This window comes from Cervus elaphus, chromosome 12 (assembly GCF_910594005.1).
Source record: "Cervus elaphus chromosome 12, mCerEla1.1, whole genome shotgun sequence".
Classification (NCBI taxonomy): Eukaryota; Metazoa; Chordata; class Mammalia; order Artiodactyla; family Cervidae; genus Cervus; species Cervus elaphus.
The window spans coordinates 96,991,869-97,011,301 of record NC_057826.1 but is presented as its reverse complement, the minus strand read 5'-3'; the positions used below and the strand labels follow the sequence as shown (position 1 = coordinate 97,011,301).

General features: G+C 33.8%; 1 protein-coding gene across 1 annotated transcript in view; it reads left to right on the top strand.

Moving 5' to 3' along the window:
- Positions 1–19,433, top strand: part of YTHDC2 (YTH domain containing 2) — a 64,693-nt gene that overhangs the window by 33,813 nt on the left and 11,447 nt on the right. The window contains exons 13-25 of the mRNA XM_043920157.1: positions 181–359; positions 603–699; positions 778–865; positions 952–1,032; positions 2,893–2,975; positions 5,590–5,695; positions 7,427–7,546; positions 7,886–8,158; positions 12,334–12,460; positions 13,509–13,714; positions 14,063–14,258; positions 15,394–15,503; positions 17,170–17,462. Coding sequence (XP_043776092.1) covers positions 181–359; positions 603–699; positions 778–865; positions 952–1,032; positions 2,893–2,975; positions 5,590–5,695; positions 7,427–7,546; positions 7,886–8,158; positions 12,334–12,460; positions 13,509–13,714; positions 14,063–14,258; positions 15,394–15,503; positions 17,170–17,462 — 1,959 coding nt within the window. The remainder of the gene's footprint in view (positions 1–180; positions 360–602; positions 700–777; positions 866–951; positions 1,033–2,892; positions 2,976–5,589; positions 5,696–7,426; positions 7,547–7,885; positions 8,159–12,333; positions 12,461–13,508; positions 13,715–14,062; positions 14,259–15,393; positions 15,504–17,169; positions 17,463–19,433) is intronic.

The following is a 19,433-nucleotide window of genomic DNA, read 5'->3' as shown; positions in this document are numbered from 1 at the left end:
TTTTACTTTGAATAATATACTTGAAACCAAAATATGAATTACATTATAGCTAGAGCATTAATTGTCACTTGACCTTCTTAGAGTATATTGAAAATTTGAAGGTGGACATATGGGAATAATTGACAAGGGTTACTCTTTTTAATGGAATTTGACTTGGTCTATTTTTTTTTTTTTCCCTAGTGCTTCTTTGGAATTTGGAAATCTGGATGAAAGCTCTTTGGTTCAAACAAATGGGAGTGATCTCAGTGCAGAAGACAGAGAGCTTCTGAAAGCTTATCACCATAGTTTTGATGATGAAAAAGTAGACTTGGATTTGATTATGCATCTTCTATACAATATCTGCCATAGTTGTGAAGCTGGTAAATGAGTATTGTCTAAAAGAACTGGAACAAAAATATATTCTTTGTTTTAGAAATTAATATTTTGTATATATAAATTTTTATATGATTCCATTGATAATAATGCACTCTCTCTTTAAATGTCATAGGAATTAGAGCTTATCAGTACTTGAAAACAGATATATAGTTCATTATATCTAGTTGTTTTTATTGATTCTTGTTTCACAAAGAGATTGAATGTTAAAAAAATCATTCTTCTTCAAGGTGCAATACTGATTTTTCTACCTGGATATGATGAAATTGTTGGTCTGAGGGATCGCATCCTGTTTGATGACAAGCGGTTTGCTGATAATGCACATAGGTAAAAGCTAACACTTTGCATTTGTTACTTTTAATAACAGTTAGGTATCACAGTGTATTTTCTCTTAATTGTCAACAGATATCAAGTCTTTATGCTTCATTCAAATATGCAAACATCTGATCAAAAGAAGGTATTAAAAAACCCACCTGCAGGTGTTCGAAAAATAGTAAGCTTCATTAAATCTTCATTTTTCCATTTTGTTAGTCATTGGTTTTACATTCATATTAACTATGATATAAAATTCTATTGCAGATCCTTTCTACCAATATTGCTGAAACCAGCATCACAGTCAATGATGTTGTCTTTGTTATTGATTCTGGTAAGGTGAAAGAGGTATGTATGAATAAATTGCATTTTTACTTAAATGAAGAAGGTTAAGTTCCATAACAATAAATATTTTTATGAGCAGAATTCATCTTAATGGGGAAACTTCTGGTTCTAGGATGAATTTGACATAGTAAATGTTGGTTTCACTGAAGTGAATATTCTACCTTAAACAATTCAGTTTGTAGGGTTTGTCTTATTATTCTAACAGTTTAGTTTCTCCAGCTTCCCTGTGGCTCAGATGGTAAAGAAACCGCCTGCAATGCAGGAGAACCAGGTTTGATCCTTGGGTTGGGAAGATCCCCTGGAGAAGGAAATGACAACCCACTCCTGTATTCTTGCCTTGAGAATCCTATGGACAGAGGAGTCCATGGGGTTGCAAAGAGTCGGACATGACTGAGTGACTAACACACACACACACTTATTATTAGGAAGAAAATGAAGCATTTGGCTAGTAACTGAAAGTGTTGTCAGTGTGGAAATTTGATTACATACTTTGTATGTTTTCTTTCTACTTATGGGCATGGACTCTGTCCTTGTTCACTGTTACATGTCCAGTGCTCTGCATGTAGTATTAATGGGTATTCAAAAAATATTTAGTTCAAAGAAACTCTCTTTACTTCAAGAAAACAAACATAAAACCAGGCTTCAGCAAATGATGGCTACCAGAAGAATTGGGCCCATCAACTGCTTTTGTAAAAATGAGTTTTATTGGAATAATGCCACGTTCTTGTCCACTTTTACCCATTGTCTGACTGCTTTCATACTGCAATGGCAGATTTGAGTAGTTGCAACAGAACCCCTCTGCAAAGGCTAAAAAATTTCTGCTAACACCTGATATAAATAAAAGTCAGTGTTTATTTCCTTGTAGTATTGCAGTGCCCACCAATTCTCAGTATCCCTAATTTTGGTCAGCCCTTTCATGAAAGAATTGAAAATTTTTGGTTTTTCAAGGAAATAAATGCTATCCATGTTGGGAAAACAAATCATGTCTGCTCTAGTGGATATAAATGATCATTTTTAATGTGAAAAGAAGTTACCTTTGTGTTATTAAGAAAACTGATGATAGTGTCAAAAGTTATTTTATACACAAAATTGATAAATGTAATATTTTATTAAAAACAAAATAAGCAGCATCTTTTCTAAAAATGTCATAATAAACTATTAAGAGAACCCATTTATGTTTATTTATGTAGTTATTTTATGAAAAGGAAGGTATAAAGTCACTAGAGTGTATATATTCTAGTTGGCAATGAATTCTTTTAAAATATTTCTCTATAGTAAATTTTCACTTTAGTAGTGAAAATATGGGGTTAGTAGTGGTTCTTTTTCACTTTCTCTTTTGTAACATTCTGGATAGGCTAATACATTAGTAGTTCAGCAGGAGATAAAATGGATGGGGTTGAAAATTCTTCATTTGGGAATAGGATTACTTTAGTGATTATTACTGTTCTCTCTGATCAGCTCCTGAAAAGTATTTCAGAAAATGTCTTTCCCTGATGAATCCTATTCCCCACAATGATGTAAATCTGATAGAAAATGACCTTAAGAGAATAGATCAATTCTCTCCAATCTTGATGCTTTTTCAGAACTGACTGCCATTATCCAAGTGTAGTAGAGTAAAACAAATAGCTTAGCAAGGCACAGCATGAGGAAGTTTTACAGCTCTTCAGAGTTTAGTTTTTCTTCTTTTCTCTTAGAATGATTATAACCAGAAATCTGGATTTTTTTAAAAAATCAGTACCCTGTGCTAATTAGTCAAAAGGGACTCTGAATTAAACTTGGCATGTTAAAATATATTCATAATGTTTTCTATCTCATCTTAAATACCTTTTATGTATTAACATGAAGGTGATTTAAATATTACAGAAATCCTTTGATGCACTGAATTTTGTTACAATGTTAAAAATGGTATGGATTTCCAAAGCTAGCGCCATACAACGAAAAGGCAGGTAATGTATATTTAATGAACATTCATTCAATTCCCATTCAAATGGGAACATATTTAATGTATATTCTACTTTCTATAAAATGTTAAAATCTTCATGTTTGTCTTAATTTTTATATTATTTTTTCAAAGCAGACCATTTTAATACTTATTTTAAAGTCAAATTTAGGTTATATTAAAAGTAAAAATTTTTGCCTGTATAATCTACACTCAGAACATGTAAACAATTTAAAAAATGAAAATAAAAGCAATGTAAGATAAAACTAATTTCTGTACTATACAAAAAAACTCGGAATAAATCAGTTAAATAAAGATCACTACATTAACCTCATGTATACCACATGTATCTCACATATATGTGAAGAAACGCAAATTAATGAGGTACTAGTTTTTGCTTATCAGATTGGTATCAATGAAAATGTTTAAGTTGGAAAAAGCATAGGTCAGTAGGCTTTCATAGTTTGTTACTGGAAGTGTAAATTGGTGTGACTTCTTCACAGGATGATTTGAAATTGTTTATCCAGACCTCCCTTTTTGCATTGGATTCCACTTCTCATAATTTATCTTGAGTATACTTGCACATGTGTGCAAAGATATATGTTTAAAAATGCTTTTAGGCAGTATATTATTAGTAGTGAAAAATCTGGGAACACTGTAATATCCATAAATAGTGAAGTGGTTAAGCAGATTATATTATTGCCACATAATGTCTTACTAAGTAACTGTTAAAAGGAAATATGTAGATATATGTGTCTTATGTGGATAAGTTTTCAGAAACCTCATATTAATTGAAAAAGTAAGGTATAAAGCATATATCTAGTATTTTCTTGTGCTAAAAAGTATCTGTATATGTTTACATATGTATTTAGACATACATTGTCAAAGCAGAGAACAATATTAAAAAACAGGTTTTTGACTGAGAAGAAGGACAAAACAAAAGATTATATTATCTAAACTTAGTTGATAAAGCAGCAGCAGAGTTTGAGAAGATTGACTCCAATTTTGAAAGAAGTTTTGTGGGTAAAATGCTATCAAATAGCATGGCATGCTTCAGAGAAATCATTTATGAAAGGAAGAATCCATAAATGTGGCAGACTTCATTGTTGTGTTATTTTAACAAATTGCCATAACTTCCAGCCTTCAGCTGATCAGCAGCCATCAACACTGAGGCATGACCCTCCACCAGCAAATAGATTATGACTTTGAAAGCCCAAATGATGGCTAGCATTTTTTTTAGTGATAATTTTTAAAATTAAGATATACAAATTGTTTATTTAGAGGTAATGCTATTGCATGCTTAATGTACTACAGTATAGTGTAAAACAACTCCTCTGGGTACTTGGAAACCAAAACATTCTTGTGACTCGCTTTGTTGTGTGTGTTACATCGTTTATTGTTATGTTGTTTGTATTATGTTTATTATGTGTGCTTTATTGCCATAGTCTGGAACTGAACCTGAAATACCTCTAAGGTATGCCTGTAAATAATTCAAGAGGTACTCAGGAGAGTAATATTGGTGATTGTATGTTCAGGAGGTGAGGGGTAGGGAATAGAGTGGAATGAAGGATGTCTTACAGGTTTCTAAGAAAATTTTGTGGATGGTGGTGCTATTGTCAGGTGAAATGTGAAAAGTGTTGATATGAGGACAGTTAATTTTTGATTGTGTTGAGTTTGAGTTGACTGTGGAAAATCCAGGGGGAGCTAAGAGGCTTCTGAAATACAGGTCCAGATTAGGATAATGAAACCTAGATGGGTGAAATTTGAAGTTATGAGGATTATTAATTTCACTTGGGAGAGAGAGTAGAGTAAGGAGAGCAGAGATCTGAGGTCTGACCTCAGAAGAACATCAGCATTTAAGGACTGTGGAAGGATAGGAATTTCTTAGAGGAGGCTAGTTAGGTGGGAAAACTCATGTGTATGTAGTCAGGGAAATGGTGAAGGAAAGAATGGTCCAACAATGTCAGATTTTCTAACTTGTATCACACTGTGTTATAGTTCTGTTTTTCTCTCTGGATTGTGAACTTTGTGGGAATAGGGATATTTCTGTATCTCTGTCACTTGATATTAGCCTTGCTGTTAGCTGACACAAGGACATTAAATGAAATTAAAAGTCACTGCTTTTCTTCAAAGTATATTTCTGGTACTTTACAGAACATTATGCAAGTCTCTGATGATGAGGTAAATGACACTCCTTTAAAGTTGTATAAATGCATAACTTCCACAACTCTTATCAGTGGACCTAAACACAGTGCTTGGTATCAGCTTCATAAAACTGATTAAATTTAAATTGCTATATATTTATTCATACTTTATTTTTTATTCACTTTTATTTGTGTGTGTATATGTATATATGTATTAAATTTTTTTACCATTTTCTAGAAGTATTACTTGTCAGGTAGATATCATTCATGAATCTCACTTGTAAATGAAATAATTGAATTTCACACCTATGAAGTATCTTTTCAAAGGTTAGGGGATCAGTATCAGAGTACAGATTGAAACTCAGATGTCCTGATACTGCTTTATTGTTCTGTCTCCTAAATCACATTGCTTTTCCAGTTTCCCTCTTATGGTTTTTATTCCTTGTTTGAGCCTTAATTTTGTGTTTTAATTTTAAGGGCAGGGCGATGCAGACCTGGAATTTGTTTCCGGCTGTTCAGTAGACTTCGATTCCAGAATATGTTGGAATTTCAGACTCCAGAGCTTTTGAGGATGCCATTACAGGTGGAAATTTACTAAATTTACTAAATTCTGTTTGTGGGTGAGGGAGGAGAGGGATCATTTCAACTTACACCGATTGGACCTAAAAACAAATCAATTTATAAAATAAAATTCTAAAATATATATTATGGAGGGTCATTATATAAAACGAATATTTTTTTCTATAAGAAAATTTAATTCAGAAATCTCCAAAATTTTAAAGAGCTGCTTGAGTGCATTTCAGTTATAGTATAGTATGTAAATATACTGTTCTTTTTACTGTACCATTTTAGGATTCTGGCAACCACATCAGTGTTCACCTTTTAAATTCTCAATGAGAATTAGAAATGAGAAGTAGAAAACAAATCATTTCTGCTTCTCTCAATGAGAAGTAGAAAACAAATCATTTAAGGTCCAAAAGATAATACCAAAATCTCAGTTCAAGTTGCTGAGCTTACCTTGTTAGTTTTGTAACTGAGTTCACTGAGATTTCCTGGTCTATATCAATTATTTTCCTTTTAGTTTTCTGATTTAATGGAACAATCAAACACTGTGTAGTTTGTTGGGAAAACTATCAGAAGTACATTAATTTGATTCTTTGGTGTACCAAGCTACATGCTGGCTTCCAAATCTTAAAGAGACACTGGATCATATTATTGGCATCCATATACCTGGATGACTTCCCACTTCTCCATGCCTATGTGCCATTATTTTCTGTTCTTCTTATGATGGAATGCAGAATTCTTAACAAGAGCCTAGATCATCTCTCCTGCTTGTGTCTCTGGTTTTAATTTTTAATTCATACCTTTCCTCTTCTCTCTACTCATACTAGTAGCTTCAATTTTTCAAGCACATTTTGTTTCTTTGTATCTCGGGTCCTTCATATGTGCCATCCCCTCTCCATAGAATCCACCACATTATTCCTTTTCTGATTAACTAATCTTTACATAGGAGTTAATGCAGGAGACTAAAGAGATGTGGGTTTGATCCCTAGATCAGGAAGATCCTGTGGAGGAGGGCATGGAAACCCACTCCAGTATCTTTGCCTGGAGAATCCCTTGGACAGAGGAGGCTGGAGGGCTAGAGTACATAGGGTCGCAGAGAATCAGGCACAACTGAAGCTACTTAGCACGCACAATCTTTACATCTTAATTTGCGTCATTTCTTTAGGGAATTGTCTTTGACTTCCCATGACCACCTCCTCTTGCCATTATCTTGAACCTCATGTTTACGTCTTTAGTTCCTTTTATCCTTCATTATCACAACTGTAATTAAGTAGTTAATTATATAATTATTCTGTTTTTCACACACAATGAACATCCATGAAGGCAGTGTCTGCCTATGCTCTTCTTTTTCTCCAACTTGATGTGTAGTGCCTAGCATCTATCAAGCACTTAAATATTTGTCGAATGGAGAAAAGGTTGTAGAATGCAGTATAAAGGGGGAAAAAAAGATTTTTGGACAGTGACTATTATTGTTACATATAAGGACTATGTGAGAAGACACTGCCAGCAGGGACAGTGGTGATCTTGACAGGAGTAATGGGAGGTGGTTATTAAGATTCTCACTCTGAAGTATGGGCCCGTCTTTCATAGAAAGATCTTTCATGGAGTGACATTGTTTCCTTTGCTGGTCATTTTAATCAGGGACTCTACTAGTCTCTGTTGGGGATCTGTAATTTCTATGATTTTTTAAAAAATGAAAATCAGCTATAAATGTCAACATTTCAAAATTATTTGCTCTTTTTATTTACAGGAACTGTGTTTACATACAAAGCTTTTAGCCCCAGTTAATTGTGCTATTGCTGATTTCCTTATGAAAGCTCCTGAACCTCCACCAGCTTTAATTGTAAGAAATGCTGTACAAATGCTTAAGGTTGGTATCTTTATAGACTTATTTTACCTGACTATTTTACTTGAAGTTTAAACCAATTGATAATATGTCTTAAGTAATTTTGTACCTTACCAAATTATCTTAATAATCATGTATTTTAAATAATGCTTTCATGGTAATTATATTATAAAACAGTAGGTATGGTTCATTTTTACATGATATATTTGAAGCAGAAAATTTTTTTATGTCTCATTACAAGCTATTGCTTGTAATAGCAAAAGAAAATTTATGTTCTTGTATCTTGCTTATGGATTTTTAAGTATAGGGTTTGATTAAATAGTTTTGATCATGTCAATTTATATTTCATATCCTTTTATTTAGACAATAGATGCAATGGATGCATGGGAAGATCTCACTGAACTTGGGTATCATTTGGCTGACTTGCCAGTAGAGCCACATCTTGGTAAAATGGTCCTGTGTGCTGTTGTTTTGAAGTGTCTGGATCCCATCCTTACAATTGCCTGCACACTAGCTTATCGAGATCCTTTTGTCCTGCCAACTCAGGCCTCTCAGAAACGTGCAGCTATGCTTTGTAGGAAACGTTTCACTGCAGGAACCTTCAGTGACCACATGGCACTTCTCAGAGCATTCCAGGTAATATTATTGTCATTTTATTTTTGAAATGTTGCTAAACACATTTCTAGAGTAAGCGTAACAAATTAAAAAAAGTAGATATGATTCCATTAATTTTATTTCATTATAAAGTCATGTTTTATTAATAGCTCCAAAGAATACCTTCCTACTACTACTATGTTAAAATTGTCATGTTTTTCTCTAGTTTCTTTCATTTTCTCAATTTTCTCCTTGTAGAAATATGTGTGTATATACATTTTTTACTTTTATATATATTTATTTTTTTATAAGCTCAAATTCCTTATCTTTAATCATATCTTATTCAGGAATGCTGTAAAATTTTAGTTAAGAAGCAACTGTGTATTACTCAAAGTGTATAGAACAAAACTTAGAAGAAAATCATTTTGAATTTAATATCTATTTATTGATTTTTCAGAGTATATCTCTTTCTTGTGTACTCAAGACAGTATACTAAGAATTTAATTTTATAAAGCAAAATCCAAAAATCACTTAAAAATTTTAAGATAATGTGAGAAATTGAGGAAAGTGATAAATGGGAAAGAAAGGATAAGAATAGTGAGCCTGAATAAAGGAAATGATATTGCAATTAAAAAAATAATAATTGTAAGCTCTTTTGTGGGCATTATTGAACAGAGGTTGATGCATTGCTATTAATTGGGTATATCAGATACTATATATCATAATATTAATTGATAATATTGTAATCAGAGGAAGATTTGGAGTGGAATTCCTTTCTAGTCTGTTTTTTCCCCAGCTTTTCAGTTATATTCTGAAACAAGAGAACTCATTTTCAAAGAGAAGCTTTACTATCCTACATATAGGTAATTTCTAGGAATCTCACTTTCCATTCTTACACAGAGTAGGAAGTTGATATAAAGGTTATTTTTAGAGGCCTGGAGTTACAGGATTCTTAGATATAATGGTATTATGATGGCTTAGTTGGAAATCTCTCATACTTAGTGGAGGAAAACTAGCAGGCACATCTATAAAGGTGAATATTTTTACATAGCTAGGTATTTAGGTTAACTGATACTTCATTATTGTTAGAACTTTATAAACTCAGTGACTTTCATAGCATCATAGCTTTGAGTATAAATTATCTAATGATAATTCTATTTGATTACAAAGTCTTAGATTTTGTTTTATTTATTTATTATCATTTATTTTTATTAGTTGGAGGCTAATTACTTTACAATATTGTAGTGGTTTTTGCCATACATTAACATGAATCAGCCATGGATTTACATGTGTTCCGCATCCTGATCCCCCCTTCCCACCTCCTTCCCCATCCCATCCCTTTGGATCTTCCCAGTGAATTGTTTATTCTTAAAAAATGAGATATAATTGACATATAACATTATATTAGTTTTAGGTGTAGAGCCTGATGACAGTATTTGTATATATTGTGAAATGATCACCACAATAAGTCTAGTTAACATCCATCACTATGTTGTTGTTTAGTTGCTAAGTCATGTCTGACTCTTTGCGATCCCATGAACTGCAGCATGCCCGGCCTTTCTGTCCTCCACTGTCTCCTGGAGTTTGCTCAGACTCATGTTGATTGAGTCAGTGATGCCATCCAACCATCTCATCCTCTGTTACCCCTTCTCCTCTTGCCCTCAATCTTTCCCATCATCAGGGTCTTTTCTGGAGTTGGCTTTTTGCATCCAGTGGCCAAAGTATTGGCACTTCAGCTTCAGCACCAGTCATTCCAATGAATAATTACAGTTGATTTCCTTTAGGACTGACTGGTTGGACTGCTGTCCAAGGGACTCTCAAGAGTCTTCTCCAACACCACAGTTCAAAAGCATCAATTCTTCAGCACTCAGCCTTCTTTATAGTTCAAATCTCACATCCATACATGACTACTGGAAAAACCATAGCTTTGACTAGATGGACCTTTGTTGGTAAAGTTATGTGTCTTCTTTTTAATGCATTGTCTAGGTTTGTCATAGCTGTTCTTCCAAGGAGCAAGCATCTTTTAATTTCATGGCTGCAGTCACCATTCACAGTGATTTTGGAGCGCAAGAAAATGAAATCTGACACTCTTTCCCCATCTATTCGCCATGAAGTGATAGGACCGATGCCATTATCTTTGTTTTTTGAATATTGAGTTTTAAGCCAGCTTTTTCCTTCTACCTTCATCAAGAGGCTCTTTTCGTTCCTCTTTACTTTCTGCCATTAAAGTGGTATCATCTGCATATCTGAGGTTGTTGGTATTTCTCCCAGCAATCTTGATTCTAGCTTGTGCTTCATCCTGCCCAGCATTTCAAATGATGTACTCTGCATATAAGTTAAATAAGCAGGGTGACAGTATACCATCTTCTGCCCAGTTTTGAACCAGTCAGTTGTTCCTTGTCCAGTTCTAACTGTTGCTTCTTGCCCTGCATACAGGTTTCTCAGGAGGCAGGTAATGGGGTCTTGTATTTCTATCTCAGTAAGAATATTCCACAGTTTGTTGTGATCCACACAAAGGTTTTACCATAGTCAATGAAGCAGAAGTAGATGTCTTATGGGAATTCGCTTACTTTTTCTATGATCCCGTGTATGTTGGCAATTTGATCTCCGGTTCATCTGCCTTTTCTAAATCCATTTTATACCTCTGGAAGTTCTTATTTCACATACTGCTGAAGCCTAGCTTGAAGGATTTTGAGCATTACCTTGCTGGTGTGTGAAATGAGTGCAGTTGTACAGGAATTTGAACATTCTTTGGCATTGCCTTTCTTTGGGATTGGAATGAAAACTGACCTTTTCCAGTCTTGTGGCCACTGCTGAGTTATCCAAATTTGCTGACATAATGAGTGCAGCACTTTCACAGCATCATCTTTGAGGATTTTAAGTAGCTCAGCTGGAATTCCGTCAGCTCCCCTAGCTTTGTTCATAGTGATGCTTCCTAAGGCCCACTTGGCTTCAGACTCTAGGATGTCTGGCTCTAGGTGAGTGACCACATCATTGTGGTTATTGGGTCATTAAGAGCTTTATTGTACAGTTCTTCTGTGTATTCTTGTCACCTTTTCTTAATATCTTCTGCTTCTGTTAGGTCCTTGCTGTTTTTGTCCTTTATTGTGCCTATCTTTGCATAAAATGTTCCCTTGGTATCTCTAATTTTCTTAAAGAGATCTCTAGTCTTTCCCATTCTGTTGTTTTCCTTTACTTCTTTGCATTGTTCCCTTAAGAAGGCTTTCTTATCTTTCCTTGCTGAAAATGTTTTTCTTGTGATAAGAGCTTTTAAGGCCTATTCTCTAGTCTGTTAACTAAAATTGTGATCATTTCACAATACATACACGTATTGAATCATTATATTATGCACCTAAAGCTAATGTTATAAGTCAATTATGTCTCAATAGAAAAAGTTACTCTTGGGGACTTCCTGGTGGTCCAGTGGTTAAGACTCTGTGCTTCTAGTGCAGGGGGTGCAGGTTTGACCCCTCATCAGGGATCTAAGATCCTACATGCTGTGTGGTGCAGCCAAAAAACCAAAATTACTCTCAGATGAACTTATTTACAAAACAGAAATAGAGTCACAGATGTTGAAAACAAGCTTATGGTTACTAAAGGGAAAAGGAGGAGGGAGGGATAGATTGAGAGATGGAGATCGACATGTATACACTACTATATATAAAATAGATAGCTGTTGAAAGCTTGCTGTATCGCACAGGGAACTCTGCTCAGTCCTCTGTAATGACCTATGGGGAAAAGAATAAAGAAGAGTGGATATATGTATGCGTATAACTGGTTCACTTTGCTGTGCAGAGAAACTAACACATTGTAAATCAACTATATTCCAGTAAAAATTACTTAAAAAATAAATGTTCTTGTCAAAAATGAAGAAAATTACTCTCTTAGAAACTTTATAGTATACAATATAGTGTTATTAACTATAGACCATGCTGTACATTACATCCCCAGGACTTATTTATTTTATAACTTGAAGTCTGTACCTTTTAATCCCCTTCACTTGTTTCACCCACTCTCCACTCCCCTAACCTCCCCCCTCTTGCAGTCATCAATCTGTTCTCTATATCTATGAGTATGTTTTTGTTTGCCTGTTTTCTTTATTTGTAAGAGAATTATAAAAAGAAGAATTGACTTTTGAGTGGTTAATATAATGATTTTCAGTGACTTTGCTGCCTAACTGAGAGTGATGTGTCTTTTGTGTAATTTTGTTTTTATAGGCATGGCAGAAAGCTCGAAGTGATGGGTGGGAACGAGCCTTTTGTGAGAAGAATTTTCTTTCACAGGCTACCATGGAAATAATCATTGGCATGAGAACTCAGTTGCTTGGTCAGCTTAGAGCGTCAGGTAAAGTTTTCCTCCAGAGAACCTGTTTCAGCTACTGGGAGTGCCCTGCCTGTACCTTATAGCACTTCTTCTGTTAACTAACGCCATCTTGCATTGTCTTTAAAACATTATCATGTTGTCTGTCTTTTGTTCATAAACTGCTTTGTATTAACTTTGTAGACTTCTGCATGATGTCAACTTTATTTGTTGATTAAAAAAATGATATTTTGTAGAAGCTGTGGGTGATATAAATGAATGATACAATGTTGGCAATAAACAATTTATATTTTTTGGGAAAATAGATTTAGGTATGGTACTTGTTACATTTTATCACTATTAATAGTTTTTTGGAAGAGAAATTGCTAAAAATTAAGTAGATTGATATGAATGCTGTCCTTTATATTTTTGGAACATAAAACAACTAGTAAGCACGTGAAGACACTTGATTTTTTTTTTTTAAGAGAATGTCAGTTTTGCTATGTCATTTTAGAATTGTTTCTTTGAATTTCTGTTTGAGTGGCATTTTATCTTGAGGAAATAGAAGAAAAGTACCTGAGCCTGGATTCCTAGAATAGCTCAAGTGCCAAAGTGATATAAGGCATGAACCAGAGGATTTAGAGTTGTTTCAAATATGGGGAGATATGAAGGACTATTGAAATTCAAGCAAGAATACTTTATATTTATTTGACTTCACTTCCAGGATTAGTGTCTATCACAACCAACATGATATTAATACCATTCAGCAGAGTATTTTAGGTTTCTAGGTGTGATTTTAGGATGCTTCTGATAACTGTTTATGGAGAACTTTATTGCAAGAGTGTGTATTTTCTTTTTAAGTCCACAGCTTCCCAGTGTATCTACTGCTGACTTTAGTCTAAGTAAACCTAAACTTCCTTAGAACATTGCTTCTGTATGTTAAACTTTTCAGAAGATATATTATGAATTATTGTGAAATTTGAATCATTAAACTTGCATCGGTTACAAATTATTTTTTTGTGTGAAAACCACAAATTTAAAAGTATATCTTGTGAAGTAAAAAAAGTTGGTGTGGTTTCTTTTGTCTTTCTAGGTTTTGTGAGAGCAAGAGGTGGTGGTGACATTCGAGATGTTAACACAAATTCTGAGAATTGGGCTGTTGTTAAAGCTGCACTGGTTGCAGGCATGTATCCTCACTTAGTTCATGTGGACAGAGAGAATATAGTATTGGCAGGGCCAAAGGAGAAAAAAGTACGGTTTCATCCCACTTCAGTTCTCAGTCAGCCTCAATATAAAAAGGTAAAACTTTTTGAATGCTTTTTGGCCTTGAGGTAAAACTTGTCTAATTTAAATAGTTGAAAATCAATGAAAAATGTTCCCAATACCAACATGCTTTGCAAAATTAATTAGTTATAAATGTACAATTCAATACTGAAACAAAACTTTGATAGAATTGAAAGAAGTAATGTGTTAAGTATTAAGGGACTTTTGTACGAACTACGTGAGCAATGATTTGCTTTAATTCTTGTTTGAGTAGTAATATATGCATCCTCTATTTTGCTGAGGGACTTTATACATTTTAAAAGAATTACCAGTAAGTTAAGTGATAAATTCAGTTAATAGTTTTAAAATTTATCTTCCGAATAGATTCCTCCAGCTAATGGTCAAACTGCGGCAGTCCAGGCACTGCCCACAGATTGGCTCATTTACGATGAGATGACCAGAGCCCACAGAACAGCCAACGTCAGATGCTGCTCAGCAGTGACGCCCGTCACTGTGCTGGTGTTCTGTGGGCCGGCGAGGCTGGCGAGCAGCGCTCTTCAGGAACCTTCATCTTTCCGTGGTAAGTGCATTGCGACGGAAGCACAAATCTGTTTGAGAGAAAAGTCTGTGTTTTTCTTCTTATTGAACCAAACAGAATTTGAAATTATAGAAATTTATGTGGTAGTAGCTCCCTTTTGATGTATTAAGACTAATTAAAAAATATTAAACTACACCACTATTCTTGAAATTGATTTCTAAGGTAGCTTGATATTGATTTGTACATTTTTGATTAATCTTGCTGATAGGAAGTTTAGTTTTTTTTCCACTTGAATTTAAATGATAGTTTAACATAAATAAAGGTAATTGTTTAAAAGAAATGTTACCCATAATCCTACTAACTTTATGCAGACACTTTTTAATATTACATATTTTTTTCTGTGTGTTTAAATATTTTAGGTATTTCACCCATACTGTTATTTTATATTCTATTTTCATTTCACAAAATACAAAATATAGAAAACATTTTTAATATTTTATATTAATGGTTGGAAAATATTCTGTCACATTAAAGTGACAGAATGCATTTAAAATATTTCTTTATAGTTGGATATCTTGATTGTTTTCAATTTTTTGTTATTTGGTGTTTCAGCAAATATTTATTTATGTCAATTATTGTGCTGGGCATTGAGGATGTAAAAATTTGAGAAAAAGATTTGAGAAATTCTGATATTTAGAATTTGAGTAGAGAAATAAAGAATGGCCAGATGTTGACTTTTAATTTGTGACCTACTAGAGATGGAGAAGGCAATGGCACCCCACTCCAGTACTCTTGCCTGGAAAATCCCATGGATGGAGGAGCCTGGTAGGTTGTAGTCCATGGGGTCGCTAAGAGTCGGACTCGACTGAGCAACTTCCCTTTCACTTTTCACTTTCACGCATTGGAGAAGGAAATGGCAACCCACTCCAGTGTTCTCGCCTGGAGAATCCCAGGGACGGGGAAGCCTGGTGGGCTGCCGTCTATGGAGTCGCACAGAGTCGGATATGACTGAAGCGACTTAGCAGCAGCAGCAGTGTTTAGAGAACTGTCCACACAAATTGTTAGTATATAAGGAGGATTTGTTTAAATGCAGAGTATCTGTATTGGCTTACTTTTTTTGCTGTGATGTTAGATAGTAAAAGTGAATTTTTTTCCCTTTCCATACGTGTTTGAACAGCTGATGGTATTCCTAATGACAGTAGCGATAGTGAGATGGAAGACAGGACTACTGCTAATTTGGCAACTTTAAAACTTGATGAGTGGCTCAGTTTCAAACTAGAGCCAGAGGTAAGTTGCTTTCTAGTAGTGTGATAGATTCCTTTCATTCAGTTGTATGAATTATACACGGTGTGATGAAAATTGTCTCTTTAAAATTGAGCCCTTAGCGTGAGAGAATAGAATACATCTTGTTTTTCAGTTTTCATAGGGCCCTGTTAACATTCTCTGACATGTTGCGGTTTATTCCTATAGAGGATTTGAAAAACCTAGGTGTCACTCAGTATTTGAACATGGTGATATTTGAATATGTTTGAGCATGTTAGAAAATACTGAGTATTTGGGTACACAAGAAATTCTTTTATATAACTCTGTTTAAAGGGAAAGATATTAGGTCATTCTGTTTTCTCTTTACATGTATCTCTCAAGTAGGAAAGATGAATGTTTGTTATCAAATTAAAATTATTGACAAAGCCTTCCCTTAATTCTATCTTTACTTTTAAAGATCATTTTATATCCTTTTGGGGAACAATATGAACTGTCAAAAGTTGATACTGGCTAGTGCTTACTTTTTTACATGCATTACTTCATCACTTCAAGCTACTGCAGTCTCCTTTCCATTCCTATCGATTTTTCACTTCACTGAAACTGTCCTTGCCGAGGTCGATGCTGTCTCCTCCATGTTGTCAAAGCCAGACTGCTGTTCTTGATAAATTTGGCCTTTCCCTCGTAGTTAACGCTATTGCCCATACCCTTCCCCATTTCCTTCCTCACCCCTGTCCAACTTCTTTGTCACTAGTTTTTATACTACTACTCTTTCCTGATCCTTCTATCTAGAGAGGCTGTTCCTTCTTAGGTTCTTTCATGTACTTTTTTGTATGTGCTTGTACCTTAAATGTTAGATGTTCACCAGTAGTATGTTCTTTACTCTGTCTCTGCACAGTTTCTGGGGACCTTACCTCTGTGTGTAGATTTGGTAATCATTTATACATTGATAACTTCCAGGTACATCTTATCTGTATCTCTAGCTTAGGATTTTCTCTGTATGAATTCAGCTGCTTTCTGGACACCATCATTTGGCAGTAAAATAAAGTATGAGTGAAATTAAATGTGTTTTTTTCTTTATTTACTCTGCTGTTACTTTTCCAGTATTAATCACACTTTACCACACATTGTTTTTCTTACTCTCATCATTGGACTGTGTAACTTGATTTTGTGTCTCTAGTGCCTCAAAATGGTAAAGAAGAAATTTTATTTCTTTCATGCAACAAGATGAATGAAACTGATAATGAAATATATTAAATGTGAAATGTGTTCTTTGGAAACAATTTCAGACTAATAAATAATTGTCTTGCAAGTGTGGTACATATTTTGCTGTTACCTATTTGAACTGGGGGCTTCCCTGATAGCTCAGTTGGTAAAGAATCCACCTGCAATGCAGGAGACCCTGGTTCGATTCCTGGGTCAGGAAGATCCACTGGAGAAGGGACAGGCTACCCACTCCAGTATTCTTGGGTTTCCATTGTGGCTCAGCTGGTAAAGAATCTGCCTGCAATGTGGGAGACCTGGGTTCAGTCCCTGGGTTGGAAAGATCCCCTGGAAAAGGGAAAGGCTACCCACTCCGGTATTCTGGCCCAGAGAATTCCATGGCTGTATAGTCTATGGGATCGCAAAGAGTTGGACCCAACTGAGTGATTTTCACTTTCATTTGAACTGAAAAAAAGCTATTTTATTACAGGCAGCCAGTTTATTGCTGCAACTTAGACAGAAGTGGCACAGCTTATTTTTACGTCGAATGAGAGCTCCATCCAAACCTTGGTCTCAAGTTGATGAAGCTACTATAAGAGCAATTATAGCTGTTTTAAGCACTGAAGAACAGTCTGCAGGCTTACAACAGCCATCTGGGATTGGCCAAAGGCCAAGACCTATGTCTTCAGAAGAACTTCCTTTGGCATCATCTTGGAGGTCAAATAATAGTAGGAAAAGTTCAGCAGATACTGAATTTTCTGATGAGTCTACTACTGCAGAAAGGTAAATTTATAGCATTTTACTAAAATGAGATATTTTCTCTAGGAAATAGTTATTTATCATAGAATCACATGCTTTTACAATATTTAAAAATTACTTATAATCTGAGATAGGCAAAAAGGTTGCAATAAAATGGGAATAATTTATTACTTTTAAAACATAATTCTTTTAAGTGTTAGATAATACGAAGAATTTCAAGCTCCTGGGGTCTTGAATTATTTAAAAAGGATTTTTTTTTTTTTTGTCAGGAAAAGCTCAAAATGTTTAATTTTCAGAATTTACAAATTTAGGGTCTATGAAAAAGATAACAGCATTTTTTATTATGCATTTTAGTTCATATATGTCAAGTCATATCTTTCCTAGATACCTCACAGCAAAAAGTGTTGGCTATGGCCATTTAGAAGAACTGTCTCCTCTCAAGTCTTACCTAGGTATTAATAAAACTGATTGGTTTTTGTACAGAAAAGTACTTTATTCATTTGTTCATACAGGGACATATTAAATGCTTAGTGTTCTTGGTGTGAGGCATATAGCAGTGTATAACAAATAAAAAACAAATCTTTTCAGAAAGGTTACCTTTTGTTGAAGAAAGGAATACATATATTAAAAAAGGAAATTTACTGTCTTGGCAAAATTTCTTAGAATTTAGCTAAATTCTTTTATCCTTTCTATCATTTGGCAGTTAGATGTGAATTTTTTATTCTATGATTATTGAGAGCTCTTATATTGAATCATTTTTCCAAAATGTATTTGGTAATATGATAGTATTTATAGTGAATGGTTGGCCATGATTTAGAAATATTTCTGGTTGTAAAAATGTTTGTTAGAACCCAATTTGTTTTTCTTTATATCAGTTAAATTTTTTTTTTTTTACCCTGATAGAATGGATAACAGAGACAACATTCTTGCCTAGAATGCTAGTTTGAACAATATAGTAGATATTATCTCTATGCTAAGAATATTATTTCATTGTTAAAAATTGAAAATAAAAATAATGGAAGCATAAAAGATATGTGATGCTTATTGTTTTTCAAGGATCAGATGGAATATTTAGTACCTACTGTCTTTTAATCAGATTTTACTTATTTGAATGAAGCATAAAGTCATGTTATCAGTTAAGACTTCAGTAAAAAGTAATAATACATGATGGTTTCCAAATTTTTCATATATAACATTTTAGGAATAATTCAACCAATTGCTTATAATAATGTGTGTCCCTAAACCTTTTTCTGTGATGTAGATACTGCCAAGAAAAAAGAAAACAGTAAAAAATACATTTTCTACTTAGATACTCCTCACTTTTTAAAAAAATTTTTCTAAAAATTTCCTTGAACAGGGGTTATTTCAAATACGTGAATACATTTGTGTAGAAATTGTGTGGTATACTTATTTATAGACTCCTCTGTAAAATATATATATATTCAGAGAATATATCTATTCAGATATATATATATTATTTAGAGAATATATATATATTCAGATATATATATATTCAAAGAGACTATTTATACACATGTGTTTATATACATACATACTATACACATACATTTATGAGAAAATTTTTCCTATTTTCTTTATAAAAGTAATATATACTCATTTAATAAAAATTAGAAATGCAAGAGAAAATCATAATTTAAGTGTAATATTAGTTATGCTTTAGAAACTGATTATCTTATAAATTCATTTTTTCTCCTGTGATAAGAGTATCTGCCATTTTCCTTTCTTTATAGGTTGTAACCTTGCTTTCTTTATTCTCTTATCTGTTGAACAGTGAGATAAAGAATTTCATGTACTTTTAGACTTTGTAGTTTTATTAGACAAGGCCTGAAACTGATGTAGCTTATTGAGGAATAGATTAAGGACTCTTCTGAAGATGTATTTTTGAATGGAGAATAATCTTTCTTTATAATCTTTCTGGAATTGCTTCTTGAAGAAAAGGTATTTATAGTTAGAGTTTTTACAGTAGGATGGCAA